Source organism: Homalodisca vitripennis, chromosome 8, assembly GCF_021130785.1.
Source record: "Homalodisca vitripennis isolate AUS2020 chromosome 8, UT_GWSS_2.1, whole genome shotgun sequence".
Lineage (NCBI taxonomy): Eukaryota > Metazoa > Arthropoda > Insecta > Hemiptera > Cicadellidae > Homalodisca > Homalodisca vitripennis.
Window position 1 is genome coordinate 108,820,656 of NC_060214.1, and position 23,438 is coordinate 108,844,093.

General features: G+C 32.4%; 1 protein-coding gene across 2 annotated transcripts in view; it reads right to left on the bottom strand.

Moving 5' to 3' along the window:
• Positions 1 to 499: 499 nt before the first annotated feature.
• Positions 500 to 23,438, bottom strand: part of LOC124367865 (zinc finger protein 354A-like) — a 64,174-nt gene continuing 41,235 nt past the window's right edge. Inside the window, exon 3 of one of the 2 annotated variants that reach the window (XM_046825040.1) lies at positions 500 to 5,742. In XM_046825040.1, the coding sequence (XP_046680996.1) occupies positions 4,809 to 5,742 (934 nt within the window). In that variant the 3' untranslated portion in view covers positions 500 to 4,808. Of the gene's footprint in view, positions 5,743 to 18,275; positions 22,502 to 23,438 lie in introns of those variants that run through there. The other variant, XM_046825039.1, reaches the window with a different exon arrangement.

Below are 23,438 nucleotides of genomic sequence, written 5' to 3' on the forward strand. Positions count from 1 at the left end.
ATATGTGATTTGTTCAATGTGAAAACAGACTACATAGAAGATGTCATTTAGGAACCATGTGAGATGAGAGGAGATTTGCAAGAGTGAGATGTGGTGCAGATGGGTTGAAGATAGCCATTTCCTAAAACTCGGTATGGGAGGGGGAGGTGGGCGACAGCCTGTGTTATCGCAGTTCCGCAGAAAAGAGGAAACGATCATGCTACTGCGACCTAGTAGTCAAGAGTGTGCATAACTGGCACACAGACACCTCTTAGTGGTAGTTATGTGGAGTATATTTTACACTAACTCATGTACAAGAAAAGATATTTGAACAAAGTAATTGTACAAAAAAACTTCTATACGTTGCTCTGTTTAACACCTTCATTGCAACAAGTGTCATGTACAGACTTTAAGTCAGCCGTATTAGCAGTAATGTGTGTCCACGCAGTCAATGTGTTAAAAAGCACATCCAATATTATGGACATGTACAGGGTTAAGAACTTGTTTAAGGAAGACGAAATAAGTTACTAAATAAGAACTATATTTATTATCATACATATAAATATATAGGTAACATTTATTGTAACACAATGAAACAAAAATATAATGAGTTATTTATGCTTCTAAATTACAGTTTTTGACTACAATATCGGTAAAAACTTAACACAGTTGACAAATAGTAAAAAGTCCAAATGTTGCAAAGAACTAAACAACATAAAAGTCACAGGATGATATATACTACTTTTTACAGCCAAATGGTTCGACTTAGAGTTTACATTTTACGTGTTTCCAACTAAATTAAACGTTAAAAAATATCTGTACATTTTTATGTATGGGTTGATTGAAAACTCAATTACGACAGTCTGTTCTCAATAATTTTGAACTGTACAAAGAAGTAACGGTACATTACTTTAATGTTTTTCCAAAAGACTTTCTCATGAACAGTTAAAAACAATGCTTATATCCATCAGAAAGTGTTTCAAATATTCATAAATAAGATTTCTAATAACTTTTTATTGCCATCTCAAAATTTTTGATATAGATTTGTTTAATTGTAATGCCAGTAGCATTCCATTAGCTATACTTAAGAGAGAAAACTAATGAGTTACACCCTCTGTAGTCTTGTTTCTTAAGTTGATCTACAATAAGGATAATTTAGTTAGAACTTATTGAGAATAACTAAAACCATATACAGGTGAATTCCGGATCATCCAAGTGTCGGTTTGGTACGGACCCTTAATTTTCAAACTTTTACGGAATCCTGATCGATGGTGACCTTGTTAAGCCAACACACCAGACCTCTCTTGATTGATCATACTGACCAGAAATAATGCTTCGATATATAGGGAATACAGATGCCTTAATCAAACATACCTTAAAATGGCCTCCAATTTCCTATAACCCCAAGGGCCTGTACTATAATACTATATAGGTTATAGCGGATGTGTAATGTCACATTTGGCAAAGTTTTCAGCTTCTGAGCTCAGTGCCAATATATGGTAACGAGAAATTTAATAACAAGCATAAAGTTCCAACATCTGGTTCCCAGATGTTAAAAAATGACCAACATTTTATATTTTACAAGTACTTTCTATTTATTTACTTTAAAAATGAATGTTCCTTCTATTAAATGTGTCATTTATTGCACAAAGTTGAACAATTAGTTATAGGACCAAAGTTGACTATCAATTGGCTGGTTGTTTTAGTTTTAAAAAAGCTGTATTTATATTTAGATGATTTTGTAATGGATATAGAAAATAAAAGATTCTTTTAACGTGCTGTTTCATTAGGTGTGGTTGATTTTTTTATAACTTAATTGATTTCAACTCTAAAAATTTCTTAAAAAATCAGGTATAATTGTATTGTTTTTTACATTACAACAAAAGTTGAATACTTATTTCGGCATATAAAAAAAAGAATTGTGAAAATTGGCCAATAAGTAAGAAATGTGATTTTGCAATAACTTTACATGAATTGCTACAAATGGCATGGTACTTTTTGAAAAGACCTCTAAAAGTAGTCTCACATGTTTGACTAGAATTCCAAAAAATATCTGGCACTGAAAGGTTAAAATAGAAAATTTGTTAATGGTATTTTTTGTAAAATCCCATAATTAACACACAAGTGGACACTTTAATTAACAAAAGATGTATTCAGTACTCGATTTCTAGAACTACATGTTGTGGAAACTTCGGATCTGTAACCTCCTAGAAGAAAGGATACATGGAAATTTTGAAAATATGAGATCTCTAAACAGTGTTTTTTTTTTTTATTTCTGAGGTGTAAAGGACAATTTCCCAAGTAAACCCAAAGTTCCGAGAGGTACCAGAAGACCATTCCGGTGTATTCCGTCTCAAATTGATCACTGAAATAACTGCTACAAACCAGCCATTGTGATTGCAATAACAGTAATATCCATCAGTGTGTTAATTAAAAATTGAAAATATCTGTTTCATACTATTTTAGTGAAAATTCAAGTCAAAGTTTAAGACTCATTTGTGAAGCTCTAAAAGGTAGCTGATATCATCCTCTACTTTATTATAAAAAGACATTTATTTTGTATTTAATTATAAGATGTTATTCTCAATATAAAATAGCCACTTAAATAAGTTTCAAACAATATACTGAAAACCTTCACATTTCAAACAAAACATTAACTAATGGACAGTGCATATTGCATTATTACAATGTATTGTAAACTAATTCTTCATTTTTTTACGCTTGTGTTAAAAAATACAATATTTCACATAGTTTAAATTTGTACTGTACAGAAATTGTATGTTGACATAAAAAATATCACCCTTAAGAATTATAATAAAACAATACATAGAATGAGATAAAAACAGAATTAAAAGCTCTAGTAACATTTAAACCATTAGTTTAGGGAGGCATGGAAGTAATTAGAATGAAATATTAAACCTTCCAATACAATACAGCTAAACACTTCACATTTCAAACTTAATTATATTTATGCTAAATTAAAGCTTTGTACTAAAAAATAAATCTTAATAGTAAAATTGAACTTCTATGAACATTACTCAGACTATTGGAATAATGCAAAATTATTTTTTGTACAGTATTAAGAATACAACATATCAGGTTACTCTTTTTTCAGAGAACATTCAACTAAAAACTCACTGCAGTGAAACAAACACTTTACCAACAATTCTCTTTGTAGATGAAAAGGGTCTAAAGGAATTCAGAAAATATGAAAGGTGGTATGTTGCAACAGTGCTTCATGAGAAGAGAAATCTAACATGCAAGTCGTGCAGCTGTATGTAGCTGGGTTCAGGGATGGGCCAAAATACTTTGCTTCTTTAATATAAGAAGTAGATGATTCAGAATCAGTCTTGATTTCATTATCAGATGCACTGTTTTCATTGTTATCAGTAAATGAATTCACTGAAGATGCAACTCTTTCCAAATCTTCACTTAGAGACTTAACTGGAGAACTAGTACAGAACGTATCTTGTTCAAAATCCTTGAATGAATCAAATTTAGCTTCACACACCTTGTTTTCAAAGACATTGTGAGAAGATTTTACTGCTGCTTCAGTTAAGCTTCTTTCAAAACTTTTACTAAGGGAAGAGCATGAAATTTCTGAAGTGTGTCTAGTCTTATTCTTCATTGTTTTAGTTTTTGCGTTTAACCTCTTGTAATTTGACTCAACATTTATTACTTTTTCTTTTGTAGGGTTTTCTTCTACGGATTTTGTACTTCTTTGTACCTTATTCAGGTCTTGTCCAGTAAGGTTTTCTTTAATTTTTTCTGATAACATCAAATCTCTATTGTTGGATTTTGATACATTTTCTATATCACTATAAATTTCTGTGCCTGACAGACTATTTTTTTCGGAAGAGCTCTTTACAAGTTTATTTAGTGGTTTTACATTATTTGTAACACAAATGAAAGACATAGGCCTTTCCTTCTTTGGCAAATCTCCATTCTCTGATACAGAATCACTGGATTTCACAGAAATTCCATATGTACCCGCAACTGAATTCATAGTAGTATTTTTCTTAATTAATTGTCTTTCGTTCTTCTGGTGATTATACGAATTGTTACTGCTAGGTTTGATTTCTTCATCATCTAATAAATTATGCTTATTGATTACAACCCTACTAGATCTACGCAAGGGGTTTTTATTGGAGAACTTTCCTTTCAATACCAGTTCAGTTTTTGTAGAGATTTTTTCTACTTCGTCTTTGGAAAATGTTTTCTTTCTATAGTTATAATCACCTTCATTATTTTCTGCCTCTTCCACAGTCAAATTATGTTGATTCATTCTACTTTTTATACGCCTTGCCCTTATGGAAAAATGTCGATTCCTTGGTGATATTGTTGATCTTTTCACAGAAGGTTTTGACAAGCTATTTAAAGAGAATAAATTAGGTATTATCAGATTGTCTTTTGAAGTTTTTGTTCTTAAAAGCTGGCCTGGTTCAGACTTATGAGGTTTATTCTGAGAAATAATCTTTGTTGTTGACATATTTACTCTAGATTTAGGAACAGACTTTTCGTCAGGAAGGGATTTCTTATTTGTTACCATCCCAAATGAATGAGAACAATCATTTCCACTATGTGCATGTGAATTTGAAAATTCTTTCACATGATTTGATATAGTTTTTCTCCTTTTCACACTATTTGATGTTCTGTTTGTCAATTTGAAAACAGCCAAACTTTTTCTCGTGGGTTTTTTAGGAGTATCAATACCAGTTGATGAACTGTATTTTGTAGAAGGCTTTCTCAACCTGCTTTGTTTTTGTTTAGATTTAGAATAATCTTCCTCTTGCGCATTACCTAAATCAATATCCTCGTCATCCTCTTGTTTAAACTAGTCGACTTCTTCTAGTATTATATTTTGACAATTCTTCAGCAGGTTCAAGCTTTATCTCTTTTCCGTCTCTTCCGTCCAATTTGTTATCATCAAGGGACATCCTTTTCTGACCCCTCAATTTGGGTAATGGAGACTCCTGGTCTGTTTCCTTTTTAACTCCAGACTTCTTCATCCATATAGTTTCTGCTTTTGACATTGAATTCTTAGATATCTTGATGCTGTGATTGAGGATGTGCAAAATCATTTCTGGAACATCTTCTGCAGTTTCTTCGCAAACCGGACAAGTGGTGTGCTCACTATGGTTATTTCCTATGTGAGTTTTGAGACCAGATTTCTGAGTGAATCCCAAAAAACAAATACAACATTTAAAAGGTTGTTCTGCCACGAGTGCACTGGCATGAAAAAGCATGTGTTGGAACACAGCAGAGGAATCAAGAAAAGCCCGATGACATACTTTACACTTGTACAACCTCTTATTTGTGTGTCTCTTCATGTGAACTGTGAGAGACTGGCTGCTGAAGAATGACTTAGGACAAAAGATGCACGTAAATCTGCTTCCAAGTTTGTGGACACGTATGTGTTCCTGAAGTGCAGTCCTTGTTGGGAAGATTTTGTTACAATATTTGCAGATCATATCAAGTTTCCCAACATGAACGTGGCTATAATGAAAGTACAATTCTTTGTATGTAGGAAGCTTGATGGAACAGACGAAACATTGAAAGTCCTGATCGCTGTCCACGTGTGTCGCTACATGACTGGCACGAACAGATATTGTGTCAAACTCTACTGGACATTTAGGGCACTGGTATGGGAAGCGTCCAGGATGACATCTCCGGAAGTGTTTTTTTAATGTCTTCTCATCTTCAAACTTGACTCGACATAGTCTGCAAGTGAGATCGCAGTTCTCTTGACTTGGATGGATACATCTGTAACAAAATAACATTGTATTTAAAAAGCAGTATTTATTCCAATAACTTCAGCTATAGAAAGTACAAAATTAACCATACGTCATCACATTCTATGAAATTAAAATCAAAATTCATTACGTGCTTTCTTTTTATGAGAAGCTGATGCTCATTTGAATATTTTTTATTTTTATTTTAATAATATAAATTAATTATTGAAAAGAAACCACCAAAATAACGGAAAATTATAATTATAACTGCCTTGAATGAGTCAATTAGGTAAACAACAATAATTTTTATTTGTTTTTACATTTTTCTCACCTATATCTTTAATCAATTGTAAATTAACATAAATTAAGAATAAACACTTGTCTATATGCCTAGTTCTGCAGACCGGCCACATTGTATAATTAACTGTCAAAATAAGTCCATTGAAAACATGCAATTAGTTGCATACTTCTGGATGTTGTACAACAAACAATTTTCAGCAAGCCACTGTATAAACCTTGTTTGTCTAGAAAATAGCTTTTTACCTGAGTAATATAAACTTTATACTTATGTCAGTCTGTATTGATTCTGAATTAGAACTTTGGCAGGCTTTAAACACAACGGTTTATAATGTAATTTACTTTAGTACATAGATCTATCACAATATAAATTTTAAAATTATATTACTTAATCATACTAAATTAATATTCCAAATGGTACCATATACAATGAAGTACTACATAAATAACTAACTGTGAACAGAAATATCGTTAATAAAATAGAAAAAAAAAACTGTAACATTCAATTCTGTTGACTTTATTCAAAAGCAAAACATAAATTTTGAGAAGTATAGACAGCCTGGAATGCCATTACTCTATGAACATAACAGTGTAGCAACTAAACAGTACTTAAAAAAGTAAACAGAACTAATACTAACTAGAGTAGTACTGTACTCGTACTATAAGAAAAATGTCCACAACATTAAAAGGCTCTGTATAGTAAGTAATCTCTCCTAGTTTATTCAAAATTCAAAAACAAAGCTGTGTCCTGATATCAATTACACCAAGTATTAAAATTAAACTAAAAAAGAATTTTTAAAAATCCAGTAGTTTTTTAGGACAAGAAGCTTATAAATTGCCCTTATTTTCTTATAAGAACCTTAGCGCTGCTTCCGGAGTGACAGGATGGGTAAGGTTAGGGAGTAGGGGTCATGGGATCTCCTATCGAGATCCATGAGGAAGAATTAGGGCACTAACTTATAGAAAAATTTATAGGGCACCCCTTAGTTATAGAAAGAATAAAAACGTGGAATTTTGGAGTCTCTTTATTTTGTTGATGAATTATAAAAAGACATTCAATACAATATTTATTGGTGAATATGTATATTGTTATAGGATTTAAAATGACCATTTAACAACTTTAGTAATTACAACTGATCGGACATTAATTAAAAGCAAAGCCTGTGGAGAAAAGTTATATTATGCAGTCAAAAGCAAAAAGAAAAGAAAAACAATACTATAAGGGAATGAATGTGTCTCTACATCAAAACTATTAATTAGTATCCAAGCTCTGTTCCTTAGGTTCTATAATATTGAGGCCTATGAACTTGCATTCTTAATTCTACACATAGAATTCCATTCCATAATGTAAGTAAAAGAAACTATTTATTAATAGAAACATTATTATAACTTGTATTAAGCTTTATGAAACTAAAAGAACAGTGTGCAAAAGAAGATAAAAGACAGGAATATTTTGTTGTGTCAATAAACTGTCTTTTGTTATCAGCTGAATGTGACAGTCTCAACTTATATTACCACAACCGCCCTTTATGTAAAAATCAGTTATATAGTCATGCAAGTAGATAGGACTTCTTCTCTTACGTTTTTGTTGTTTAACGTTTGGTATCACAACTTCTTGTTCACAATTAGTGTTACTTGTCCTTTTCATCACTAGATATCACTTGTACTGGTCCCAATTTTTTTGGAGTTCACATTGCTCTCCAAGTTCCGGATCATAATTTAATTTTTCTTCAATGTTAAGAACAGGTCCAAGATGTCGAGGCTCGAGACAATAGACTCTTTGTCATCGTGAAGTCTGATATGAGCATAATCAGAATTAGCTTCAGTCAGGACCACTTCTACAACCAAAGGGTCATATTTTGATCTCTGGTTGAATTTCTTGACGAGGATAAGTCCAGCCTTTGTCAACCAGGCTGGTATGTATTTCCATTGAAGGATCTATGCAGATGATTGAACATGCGTTCATAAGGTCTACAATTGCACATGTTGAAGATGGTTTCTAATTTCAGAGATTTAAATATCTAGCAGCATCCTCGCTCAGAGGAGTTTTGATTTTCAAGAATACTTGGAATTCTTTCGCAGACGTCATCAATTCATTTGCTATTGTATGCACACATTCCTAAACCCTGTTGCAGTGCATGTGAATCCATAAGAACTAAATTTGTGATGACTGGTTTGCAATCTTCAGTTAAAATTGAAAATAGATATTAGCTCCACTTTTTGATGCTGCCAAGCTGCTGCATATTTTGAGCAATGGACTTGATCCGTGTAATACAATTTCTAAGGCAGAGTGGTTTTCTAATACATATGACATCTGAACAGAGATTCCTGATGAATGTGCATGTATGTTTGTAGGAGCATTCGCCAACCTGAAGGTCAACCCTACATTGACCTTCAAAATATGATCAAAAGGAAGCATTTTCCCATGAAAATTGGTCTACTGTAGGGCAACATTTTTGCATTACACTTCCTGATGGGAATTTCATGTATAAAATGCCTTTGACAAGGATAAGAGGTAATGATTTTTTAAGATGCTGAGAATCGCTGCAATAGTTTTCCCGCTTGGAAGCCACTGTTCTCGAACTCTTTAGAATGCACTTAGATGCACTTGTTTTGCTGTCTTTTCTTTGATTTGCATTCTTGAGAATTACCCAAGTTTTGAGCAATTTGTACACGCAGATTCTTTTGCTAAAAATGACATTCTAGTATGTCAGAATTTTACACAAAAGAAACAGTTTTTTAAAGACGAAGCTACAGCTACAGTATTAGTACTGGAATGTGTTGAAGCAACTTCAATATAGTGATGATTCAGATATGAAGCAGATTATCGCTGTGCTATCAAGGGATTTTGTCTGATGGAATCCTTCACCAAGTGTGAGAGTTGTATTCTCTAATAGGCTTTGCCTTATCTGGTTGTTAACCAAACCATTAATGAAAGCATCACGGATGTACTTATTGTTGTGTTGTTTCTGAAACAGCATCACAATTGCAGTCTCTAATCATTTGATTTAAGAATTGCAGATATTGATCAAATGACTCACTAGACTGCTGCTGACTTCAACATAGGGGAGGAAAAATAACATTTTTTGGTTTCACGTATAATGCCTCCAGAGTAATGGACGCATTCCCGTAGTTAGGAGTAATCTAGAAATGACGAATCTCTCAGCAATGTAGGGGTAGCCATTTGGAGCTACATGATTGATCAGGAGTTTCAACTTATCTGCCGTTTCAACGTATGGACGTGTGTCAGAAAGTGTTTGAACTTTTCTTGCAAACACTCTCTGACCTGCAAACACAGGCATTTTACTGACCTGCAAGTGGTACTGGTGGAACTGCGTCCAGTCTGTTCAATTTAAAATAGTAATTGTCTATGTTGTAGAGTTCGTAAAGATCCAGGAGTTTTAGTTTAATACATTTTAGTAAAAAACAGAACGATTTATGTAGCAAAAACATTATTACAACTTAGATTAAGCTTTATTAATATAAACGATCAGTGTAAAAAGTGGATTAAAACAGAGTAAACAAGAATATTAAGATGTATCAATGAACTGTCTTTAATAACCAGCTGAATGTGACAGGATCAGCTACTATCACCAGACATACTATGTGATGTGCACTATATGTTTCTCAACAACACTATAAAAAATTGCATTGAATACGTTCTTCTTAGGTTCATTTAATGCAGATTAACGTAATTTCGGATCTCCAGGTTATCGGAATCGATTTTCGAGAATGGAGGTGCCTACATATTTTGAAGAATAAACAATTGTTGAATTAAGCGTAATTTGTACGCGTATTTTCTTTAACGGATGTTCTAAGTTAGGATTAATGCGAACAGTATAAAAATTTAGAAATCATGAACAAGGCCTAAGAGACGTAAATTCTAAATTTAGAATATGTAAAGGATTAGCGACAGTGGCATCGGTGCGATAACCGACGTAGAAACTGTATTAGCAGTATGTCCGAAATGGGAACAGACTACAGTGAAAACTTTTAGAGAATGTAGTGGAAAATGTTATGAATTCATTCTTATGTCACTCACGGCACAGTTAGATAGGCTGTTGATTTATTTTCACCGACAGTCCCACCTTTTTTCAGCAGAAATTATGGCTTCGAAATGTTCTTGTTGTTTGTATTTGCCGGAAACAGAGTAGGCCTACCATATATATATATATATATATATATATATATATACAAAAATGACATAATGTGCTGTATATAACTGATTTCTGTAACAAGTGAATTTCTAATTTTTTGCAGTATATTGCATACTGTTTACTGTATTCTCGGTTTTTATACGGATTACTTCCAATCCCAATTACTCCGGATTTATGAGCTTGTATTGTATTGAAACTTGTGAATTTACACTATCAGCGTTGTACATAAATCCATCATAGACACTAATACAGTGCACGTGAATGGTATATATAAGCTGTTCTTAGACTCAATAGGGGTTTATGAATTTTTATTCTCAACCTAGCACATAAATATATTCCACATGCTACTATAGTGAATTAATGTGAAACATGTCTCTCAACCATAATATAAATAAAGCTGTCCTTCTTAGGTTCATTATGATATTGAGGCCTATTTTATTCTCTTGACCTGGCACACAAATCTATTCCATACTACAGTAAATTACGTGAAAAATTTATCTCTCAACACCAATATTAGCAAATAGAATTGAAGCTTTTCTTTTTAGTATCATTAGGATTGTGGCCTATCAATTTTTCTCTCAACCCTGCATATAACGCCATCCCATACTACAGTGTATTACGTGTAAAATATCTCAACACACAATATAATAAATATATTTGAAGCTGTTCTTCTTAGGTTTGTATTGAGGCCTATGAATTTGTACTCTCAACTACTCTGCACACAAATCGATTCCATACTGTATAGTAAACGTCCAGCAATATACGTATCTCAACACCAGTATAGTGCAAATAAATAAAAACAGGAATATTTCTGCTCTTCCTGAAGACGTTGGTCCAGAAATGTATCAGCATGAGTAGGCCTACTAAAGATATTTTCCACTTTCTGTGATCTCAAGGAGAGCTTATACTAAGTGGTAGCATCAATGGAGATACTATCAACTGTTAACAAAACAGCAAAAAATAAACAACTACAGCAATGATAAAACAGTATGAGTTGAGAGCAAATGCCTATTCAGTAACTAGGGATCTCTAAGACAGTTATAAAAATAATTTCTAAGCTATGAGTTTTCGAAAATGTTATTTCTGTTATTTATTTTCTTATTTGAGATTGTTGTTTGAAAGTGATCTTGATGTATATAAATATTAATCATAGAATAAAAACTGAACCTTAATAAACATGTGTGCTACATTTGGGGAAGATTTTTACTGTATTTTATGCTAAATCTAAATAGTTCTACGAACTCAAAAAAATTGAATCATAATTAAATATTAGCGGCAACAGAACGAGGCCTGACTTATGGTCAGAAAAAGAGCTTACCTGCCCAATGTGCATGGTCAATATGTTTATAATATTATGAGAAACATGGTGCAATTATGTTCATTAGTTTAAATTTAATTTACAAGCCCTCCCCATGCTTTGTATTGCATGAGATTCATTTAAAAACCTCACATCTGCTTTGCACTGACTTTCTCCTGTTATACTAATTCAAAATTCTTGCTCACATTTTAGTACTTAGCAATACTTTACCATTGCAATCAACCATGATCCACAAGTGAGGTCTGATCCACTGTTATTAAAACCTACTAAATTGGCAAGTACAATAATTTTAAATCTTGCCTTTTAAAGTAACTGCAACAAGGACTTTTTGATACAAGAACCAGTAACTAACTACAAACTTTTGAGACACAAATGGTTTTGAAAAGAAGTAGTTATCAGAAAATCAGGGTTTAAAGGAAACAAAATTATATGTATACACCACTTTATTTCTCCTTGCCATACAACATGGAAATAACGTCCACACTGGTTTTTCCCATGCACTAGAGAAGATTCACTTCCTATGAATGTGATCTCTATTAAACTGTAGTTTTAGTGTTAAAATTACAGCAAGTTTACCAACTATACTCACAACGCATTTAAAATAATTTAAGTACGTTCCAATATAAACTCTCCACTCAAGATTCAATGAAAATATTTCAATTGAAACGTGTACATAGCTAATTTGCTTAAAGAATTACAACTCATAATTTCACAAAACAATACTACATTTGAGACATCGCATAATAAACAGTTTTAAAACTGAAGAAATATTTAATTTTAGTAAAGCTATTTTTTATTTCTATATTTTTACCCATATAACTGACAACCAAATCATCAGTGACTTCAACCATGAGGTCGCTTACTTATGTCAAAGTTTGTTATCCAGAATAGCGTAAATTTGAAGTTCCTCGTTTTCCTACCAGAGTAGAGAAGCTTTAGTGTCTGTGTACCATAGAAGCAGGAGGGAATTAGGGAGGGTGAAGCCAAATATTTTTTCAGAGCTTATTTAAAAAGATCAGCAGTGTATGACGGCTATCGTTGTCAGTACCAGTACGTGGTGTTGAACGTCTACGAAAAGTCCGTCATATGATTTCCCCCAAAACAAATCTCGAAAGTTTTGATTATTAAACAACAACGCATATAGATCCACAACTATATATAGGGTGTTCACAAAAGGGCGTCAGAAACTTCTGTGACTGATAGTATTCACGATTTCAAACAAAAAGTCATATAAACAGGTTAACAAATGTTAAGCCGCTAGCCGCCATTTTGTATTTTTTAGAAAAAAATATTTATCTCTGTTAAGCCAAAGAAATCTAAGTTAAAGATTAATACAGAATATATATATATATATATATATATATATCACTTATTGAAATGAAAAACAAAGATATAAAGCTTCTATAAATATACGTGGGATTTAAAAGCACGAACACACAATATCAAGCATGTGGGTTTTTTTTATTTTGTGGGACCCACATCTTCAGGAAGCAAAATATAAATATCAAAAGAACAACAAGAAACACAACAAATAAGAAGAAAGTAACAAAAAATGTAAATAAGCAACTAAAACATTTAAAGACCCAGCTGTTATATCATTAATGGCACAGAATGAGATTTGGAAAAGTTAATTTTATCTTAAATTTAAACCATTTGGATATTTAGATTTTAGAATTAACTGATGGGCTTGTTCGAGATTTTATTAATTTTAATCTATTTAAATTTTATTCAGGACAAGGGAAGACCTTATTAATTCCTTTAAGCTCATAACACTCTTCAATTTTGTCTGTTTTGTGCTCAGCAGCATGTTTGGCCAATGGCTTCTCCTTGTCTTTATGAAAAATATCAAATCTGTGCCCTTTTATTCTGACTCTAACGTGGTTAGATGTTTGCCCAATGTACTGATTGTTACAAAATTTACTATTAATTTGATAAATTACATTCTTAGAGTCACAGTTTACTTTGCCAATGATGGGATATGTCAAACCAGTTACGCTACTTTTGAATTCTCTAGAGTTTTTCATAATTTTGCAAGAACCGCAACGTGGTTTGTTGCGCGGTTCACATCCATTAGTAACGGGTTGGTGTAATTTAGGTTTGGACAAGTTTGTTTTTCAAATTAGGAGGTTTTCGAAATATTACTCTAGGTGCTTTAGCCATAAAAGTTTGGGTATCTGGAGAGGAAAGTAGGACATTATGGGCAATTTTCATAATACTGTTAATTTTGTGTAGTCCAGGAAATATATAATTCTGAGTGTGTAGTCTTTTACTTTCTAAAGGTGGTGTAGGTATATGGGTTAGTATTAGTACTTATTTAGTAATACTAACATAATGATATTTATGTATTATAATATAATTATGATAAGATTAGTTATAATTAAAACAATTCAATACGTGTTAACGACCCTTTCCACTCCGCCCAGCTCCACATCACCGTGCGTCTACCGCTAAAATTCGGCCTACCCTCGCTCTTACTTACTTGAGGTAATGTGTTAGTACGTTATTAGCTGTGAAAATATTCTCTACAGGGTCCATTCGAAAATCTCCATTTAAAACCACCAATTCAAATATTACATAGCAGTATTTCAAAATTGTTACTGTAAAGAAAAACTAATATTTAGACTTTGGTAATTTATTACAAATAATACACACGCTTTATGACAAATACTGACATGACATTTTTTTTAGGAAAACTAATTGCTAACAAAATAAAAAAAGTAGCTCAGCAGATATTTATGTTTTCAAAATGCTTGCAAAATGAGACTAGAAGGGGGTAGGGAAGAAAACTTAAGGGAAAAAGGGGGGCTTTGATAAAAAAAAAAAAATAACGCCTAATAGTGCTCTAACATATGTGAAAATTCATAATTTTTAAGTTACTACCAGAAGTTTTTAGTTCTCTATGCCAAATCAAATAAGTTTTTGAGTTATAAGGCTGTAACACATACAACCATATTACGTTTGCGAAATAAATAATAATGAATTGCGTTTCAACTCAACACTTTATTATAGAATGATTAATTGCAATTTATGACTACCAAATGACTACTCTTATTTAAGAAAGGTAGTTCATAAAACTACAGAACTATTTATTAAACAAGAGCAGTAAACATAACTAAAGATATAAAATTTCAAATTTTAGAACATTCATGATTCGAAAATCTCATGACGTCAAAAAAAGTCATGTACAAACGTATCTCAACTAGCGATCGATATATACTCTCTATAAATATGAATAGATTGGATATATATATATATGTGTGTGTGTGTGTGTGTGTGTGTGTGTTTTAGGTTAATATTACAATTTAAAGGAATTACCCTTTTTATTCGATTAGTTTTATTATTTTAAGTGAATCTAATAATCTATCATCACAAGTAAGCTATATACATAGTAATAGTAATTTTAAAAGCGGATAACACTTGGGTGGGGGAGGAGAGGGGGCCACACACAAAATTTGGCCTTGAGCACCAAAATCTGAAAATCCAGCACTGGCTATTAACGTAACACCCTTATAGTTTTTATAGTTTCAGTATGGTTTGGTGATCCATGTCCAGACAAACAGTCTTGAGAAGGGTTGACGTCTTTTGTTTCTAAACAAAACTGTCTTGGGATTCTAAACAGCCGCTGTTTATAAACACCGCGGCGTAGTATCTCGGGCCACTCGAGTACATATGTTGGGGTTACGCCCAAACATTTGATAAAATACCATTGACGATTCTAGCTTACTTCCATTGTATAAAATAAACCAAATAATATACATTAGTTTAAGCGTTAGTTTAAAAATATTTTTCTGATTTTTATCTTCAGGATAAATTGTAAATATTTATGATAAGAGTCTTAATATATTCATGTCAACTTTTTATCCAACTTTTTCCAAAGTAACAAAGTTCTATGTTGTTAAAAAAGTCGGTTGTAATAAAGTTTCAGTTTTGTCAATTTACTTTCTTTCATTAGTTTTCATTTCTTCTAATAGCTAGTACCAAGCTTGAACTTTCCTCTAACAAAGTTGATCCTATTCTAGCAGCCATCAGAAGTGTATGCTATATGTGACTTAAAATATTCTAAGATTACCTTCAATTGAGGCTGCTTTCAAGTTCTTTAATGGAACTATCGTAGGTGTCTCTGAACTACCTGTGACATTTTTTCAGCTTTGTTCAATGGACTGCGACAGAACTTGACTGCCTTACGTCTGTTGCATTGCCAGCTTTAACTACCTTCGAAGCCCTAATTCTTGAGATCCGTTTAAAATACAAATAAAAAACTGGGTTCAAATTAGTTACTTATTCAGATTATAAATTGAAGGTGCATCCAAAACGGTCATTTAATTCTTTTACGAAGTCTTAGAACGTTTTGAAACAAAAAATACCAAAAGTTTAGTGAAATTCAAGTTAAACTTATTAGCACACCCTTGAAATTGGATTGTATCAGGTGTTGCTTTATATTCTGAAATCTGATTAATACAAAATTATAGTATGGCCTTTGATAATGAGGTGAACCAATTAAGGGGGGCACTCATTTTACCATAGAGCTAAACCACAAAATATTTAAAACATCTTAAAATTTTTCAAAATTTAAATTATTATGATATAGGGTGTCATAATAATATTCAAAATCATTTCTTCCCACATTCCTGGCAATAGGGTAGTTGTGATACAAGTCTGACCTTATATAACAAGAATTTTCTGTGCCAAATGTTATTGATATAGTAGAGAGTGAAAAAAATTTGTTTAACCTTTTCGTATTATGTAAAAACATTTTTCCTAACTTGTTGACAAATGATAGTAAAATGAGTGTCCATAGCAATTGCTGTCCATTCATGAACATGTGTGTGAGGGAACACATTATTTGTCATAAGATAGCACTATGAACTAATGTTCTTATAGGGGTATTATGACATCTAGTGGAATTTTTGGGAATTTGTCGTCATCCAGATAGTACCGCTTTGTGAACCTAGCCCTATTTGTCCTATTTTACGTACAATAGCTTGGCACACTACTACTCCTTGGTGGCCTGTTTCTGGCCAAATACGCAATTAGATGTGCCTCTCACAGTATATGGCAAATTATCATGTCATGCTCACTCGTCAACAGGTTAAATACTGTTATTCAAATACTAATCGATAATAAACTTGATCATAGAAGTCATACATTTATATTTAAAAAATAAACTTATTTGTTGCTTTTTATGTTCTATCGTTAAAATAAAAGCGTGTTAAAAATAAAAACAATTTCATATATTGTAATTTTATTTCACTTCATTCACACATCCTTAATTGTTTTTCAATTCAGAACTCAGAATTTATAGAATTAATTTATTCTGCAGAATATATATATAATATAAATAATACAGTGTTATCAATAAAAGAATTTTAGCGTGATTTTTGCCTCTAAGATTTTATATTAATAGGAGAACAAAACACAAACATTAATGCAAATATGTTGCATTTTTATAATTTAAAAAGTTAAACATTGCTCGGTCAAAACAGATTCCATCCAAACAAACAATTAGTCGTTTTAATTTAGCAAGTCTTATTTTAACCATTACACACTACTGAAAAGTGATTTTTTTTAGTGTAATGGTAACATTGATAGAGATAGTACACAATTCGAGGTATGGTATGAGATAACATTAATCAATAATAATATTCCAATGATTTTCAGTGTCCTACTCTTATTTATGTTATTCTAATTTTATATGAAATGTGTAACTCAAAATTTAAAAAAAATAAGAGGTTATACAAGGGACTTTAAAATTACCCCTAATAGTACTCGTATATTAATGCATTTCCCTTGTAAATTAAATTTCAACGGACAAATCAACTTTATTTAAAAAATATAAACTAGTACAAGCACATTACATAAAATGTAATCAAATATTTTTAAATCGTGCAAAATTGCAATAAACAAACTGCACACTGAATGTGAAACAACAGTACATTTTAATTTTATATGATATATTTATCTTCATTTTCATAAACTTGAATATATTTTAATAATGCAGAAAGGGTAGCTTGAATAAATATCTTTCCTTCCTTATCATGTTCAAAATGTTTTATTATGTATATATTTAAAAGTAAAACAAACATATTACAAATGAAACATGTCACAATATTACAATAATGCATTGTAAACATTCTCATGTAAGATGAACAATTTATGAACAAAAGCCCACCCCTGAAGATATTTTTCTCGATAATTTATGTATATAATAATAAAAAAAAACAATAATAAGTGCTTAAAATATACAAACAGTTTAATTAGGAACAAATATGCTAAAGGAGACGAAACACAACAGTTAAAACTTGTAAAATTGCAAATTAAAAATATCAGCTAATGCAATGACAACCTACTTACGGTTTTAACTCATATTTAATTATTATGATTTAAGTTATTGTGATATCATACAATTTGTTTCACTTAATTTTCACTAATGGTTTATATACAACGTGTTAGAAATTACTGGTTTCTTGAAAAGGGTGAAAAACTTTGCACATTTACCTCAATTGAGAGATCCTTTGCAAATTTCAGGTAATGGTAGGTTAGCCATTTTAGAGTCAGTAAGAAAATTAGTTGGCTGGTTAGTTACATTTGTACAATAAGCAAGATAACGCTGTGACTTACAATTTTTTTTTTGTGAAACGAATAAGAATACTACTAATTTCATAAACAATAAGCTAAAGCGATTTTAACGATTAAAAAAGGTAGGTAAAATACAAAGGGTGACACAAGGATAGTTTTTACAAATTTCAAAATAAATATTACTTAGTGCGAGTAGGGAAATACAATGCTATCATTGAACTTTAAGCCTTTTTATTTTACCTCTCCAATTCTAGTCACAATAAATTGTCTGGACAACCCTGATGTCATCGGATAGACCATTACAGTGTTCGCTAAATAATGCTCCTAACAGTTATCAGCAGTATGAATAGTACAAAAATATATTCGTACAGGTTCGTTAAATGATAACGTTTTGCACCAGAAATACAGACACAAATGTAATGTAAACAAAAATCATACTCGTGAATAAAAGTTAAAAATCTAATTCTATCACTAATGACATAATGTGCCAAAGTTTCAAGCATTACTACATTAAATTTATTACAACTAATAAAACAAGTGACGATAAAAATAGTGCTATATACACTTACTTTGCGATATGGATGGTGCAGTAAAATATTAACATAAAATTACAGTCAGGTAACACATTAGATGTGACAAATACTCAATAGGCTATTAAACCTAAGTGCCAATAAGGCCTAATATAGGAAAAAAACAACAAAATTGAATTTCGGATTCAATCAAAATTAATCCCTGCATATATCTGTAGATACATGTAAACATCGGCCCTGACTACATGATTTCAACCAAATTCTGTATATAGACACAATCTATGAACACTCAATAAGTTTATGATACGGGTTAACAACGGCATAAACCACACCGGCATAACAATTCTTTTCAGGAAAACTCTGTTAAAATGTAATCGATATAGCGGGGACCAAAGCAACAACCCGATATAGTCCCTCCTGAAATCTATGGAATTGTAAAACTGGCCAAGAACATATTTTAGTAACAGGTGAAAGTTTCAATAATATTTTCAAAATACTTAATTATTTTGCAGAGTAACGTAAAGTATTGCTTCCTACACATAACTTAGTTATAGTGGTAAGGGTTGATTCAAGTATTGTTTGTAACCCACATGGTCTTATCGGTTGAACCTTGGCTATATTTGTAAACCGCTGTTGCAGATCTATGAAGAGCATTTGTTTAATTCTACTAAAAAATACAGCAATAAGTAATTTCAGCCTGAATAATTTGTTCTCTTATTTAAGGAAACGAGACAATAAAAGGGGATCCAAGGGGTTCCAATCACGGAAAGTATGGCAGTTAATACTCTGTGCCTCGTGAAGTCAATGCTACCAAAAACCCTTTGCAAGATATCTCCTGTTTATTAGGTTGCTCACACGTGATCCTTCAACATGAACTGTAAACCTGGTGATAATGGGGTTATCCGTCATTTGAGACCAATTTTTTCTGCGCTCATTGTGTTCTTATGGGTACAAAGAGCACAAAAAAGCATATTCACACACATGGTACGTTTTGGATATTTAGTGAAGGCAAAATCCATAAAATTTTCTACTGCTGTGTTTGTTCCTGTGTATTGTTATGTTTTTACTTAAGTGTAATTAGTTAGTATTAACATTTTGAATACTTCCAAAATGTTTATTACTTTTTCTCAAATAATTTTAAAATTGTTTCTAACTGAATTGCACCATTCACTTTAATGACTTCACTCTCAAAAGAGGAGTTGGGAAAAAAAATCTGACTTTGCAAAGTGAACTGGAATTTTGGACTTCTTTTTCTGAAAAGTTTTAGATCAGGTACAATACATAGTTTTAGCTGAAATTTTGATTTCAGAATCCGAAAGTTTCAAATAATATGATAAAAGACATAATTTTTAGCATCTAGTTTTATGGAAAAGTCCAATTCCCGTATTTATGTGGAGAAAACATGATGTATATCGAGTCGATTCGCATCACAACTTTAACTTTAGAAAATATGCAGGTCTCCCTTAAAAACAAAGTAACTATGAAACACGACAAAACTATTTTAGCATATAAAATGGCATATGAAAGGAATGGATCAGTGAACTGACCTATAAAAGAAAACACAGATTTTCAACAATGACGGGGGTCAACAACAGATTTTTATCTTTTTACAAGGGCCTAAATACTGAGTTGTCCACTGTCTCTCCCTTAATTTCTGTGGCCTTTGGGTATTTATGATATATTTTATTACACCACCCAGTTCCCTAAGAAGGTAATAAAAATGCTTTTTTGATGACATAACTATATGTTACTATCATATGTATACAATCAATGCAAATTAATATTTTGTCACATTAATACACCTACGGAGGAAGATATATTTATGATGACTATATTTAACTCTTGTGTTAGGTAAATGAAAGTTTTGCATAATTCTGTGGAAACCACGTAAGAGGAATGTTCATGAATATCTCAATCGACCTTGAATACATCCTTTATATTATAAAAGTAGGCCTCCTGGTATAATGTGTTCTAGAATATATTAACAAATTTAGATTGTTTTAATTCACTGCTCTGTAAAGTAGGACAGATAAAAAAATATTATAGTTTAGATCTATTCTGAATTTTATATAAAACTTAAATTAGTAACAGAAGATGGTAACAGCAAATAAAAGATAGGAAATCTATATAATGAAACTTAGTCTTGTATAAAATTCACACATTACACAAAATTATTAGTCTTACATAAATCAACTTAAAGTACTATAAGTTAAAAAGGATAATTTGATGTAAAACGCAAAGTACAACAATAAAAATCATTACAAGCAAATAGTATAAAGTATGGACACTGAATTTAGTACTCAGTATAAATCATATAAAATAATTGAACACTCAAATATTTTATTTTCTGCTTACTGAACACTCAAATATTTTATTTTCTGCTAAGTTTAATAATTTAGTACCAAGATATTAAGTTGTAATTTAACTCAATAAAATATGTCACCTATTAAAAACATTCAATGGATTGAATGCAACTACGCAAATGCTCACCATAACTAATATATAATTATTTTACACCTTTATTAACACATGTTATGAACAATAGCTCTACATATAACAATCAGTTCCTCTATGGTATAAATCCAATTAACGTGATATTCTTGGTCCTAGATGTGGATTTGAACGTGGTTGAGGAGACCTTCGAAACATGTAAACACAGAGTTACACATTGTGCAACTAAACTCATCCTTGACCACCGGTTCGTACTTAGCCACTTCATAAATTCCATCAGTCTCCTCGTCCTCCACTTTAATTTCATCTTTCACAACTCCATCTGAGTTTTCTAGCAGTGTGCTATCCGATTTAAGTTTCTTAGTACGAGTCTTCCGCAGCCTGACTTCTATAGGCGCAGCAGATTTTTCTGTTTTAATGTAAAATCTTTTCTGTCCATTTCTTTTCGTGATGGCATTGTAGACAGGTGGTACTGGATGCTTCCTCGGACGCCCTCTTTTTCTCTTCACTACAGGCATTGACTCTGAATCTGTGTTGCCGTTGGCCACATTACTCAGGGTGTTCTCCTCTTTGACTTTGTTAATATCGTGCGACATCAAATGTTGTAACAGTTGCAAGGGATTTCCTTGATCTTTCCTACAGATCTCGCACATGAAATCTTTTCCAAATTCATCTATGTGATTGTTCTTCAAGTGAGTACGAACATGTCCCAGTTGGTAGAAAGTATCCGAACAGAGGGGACACTGGTAAGGTGCTGCTTCCCCGTGAAGGTGTATGTGGTTCTTCAAATTCGTCTTGGTAGTAAAAGCCCTCGGGCAATGAGCACATTGGAACGGACGCTCTACCAAGTGGGTTTTCACGTGATTGTTGAGCGATTCCTTCAGAGTGAATCTGTAATTGCAAACACCACACTGATAGGGCCTTTCACCCGTGTGCCTTCGGTTGTGTTTCCTTAAATCGCCACAGTTGAAGAACGTTTTCGGGCAATTTTTGCACTTATAGGGGCGGTAATTGGTATGTCTCCTGAGATGAACGACTTGGCTGCACTTGAGAGTGAAGGTCATGTAACATATCGGACACTGAAAGGGGCGCTCTCCTGTGTGAACATGCCTGTGCTTGGCCAGAGCGCTGGGGTCAGAGTATTTCTTGTTACAAATGGAACACGTGCTGCGGTCTACACCAGGGTGATACTCAGCATAATGGTCCATGAGTTTGGGTTTTGTAAGCAGTTTCTCGAAACACACGGAACATTCATAATTGTTCTTGATGTGCGCCATCATGTGGTCATTGGCTTCCACCAAGTCATCAAATTCCATCTGACACGTCGGACATTGGTACACCTTTCTGTCGGGATGGTTCTCTGCGAAATGTTTCTTGAGCAAAGCTTGGCTTATCAGTTGCTCGCCACACAGTCGGCAAGGAAAGACCATACTGAGAGGATTAGCTCCTTGACAGTTATGACTGCAAACAGAACAAATTTACTGCTTAGTATTCCTTAAGAGTTAAATCCATGAAGAGCTTTATCACATACAATTATTTTTAAAAAGGTATTGAAAAAGTCAATTATAATACTGATATAAATACAGTACAAATAATATTTGTCATACGATTCAGCATTAGATCAAACAATATTTTAACGTTTAGTCATAATTTATATTAATTATAACAGGCACTCATACAAACCTATATTGAACATTTGATTTATTTTTTTTATTGCAATGTAAACATTTCATAATTATTTCTTTTAATAAGGCCCCCACAAATGACTAAATTTCACAGACCTCCCACAAATGAGTGACGTCTGGCCAATGGAACTTTAAGTCTACAAAACAGCCACGAGGTCCAGTCCCCATAAAAACTTACATGAGAAGATGAGACCTTACTTGATGCAATCTAAGCGCAGAAATAAGTCACAGAATGACAACTCACACATCAATTTCACCCTGCATAAAAGCCTTGTTATTAAAAATCTAAATCGTTGAAAATTTACCAATCCAAATAATTACCAGACTATATACTTCAGACAAGATAACACTCTCTCTTATAAAAAAATGTTAACACCACCAGGAAATATTACTAAATAAGTTGGAGCACTGTGGTGTTAGAGGAGTTCCTCATAAATGGTTCAAGAGCTTTCTGAGGGGCCGCAGTCAGGTAGTGAAGATTAGTCATAGCAGTGCTGGCTATTTGGAAGTATCCATCTCCTCCACGCTATTTAGAAGCAGGTGTCCCTCAAGGGTCAGATTTAGGACCAATGTTTTTGATTTTTATTAATGACTTGTCCAAGCAGCTTATCTTGACAAATTGATTCTTTTTGCAGATGACAATACAGAGAGTATTCTAAAACTATATAGTGAGTTTTTGAGCCCTCTTCTGGAATTGTCAAAATTTCCAAGAT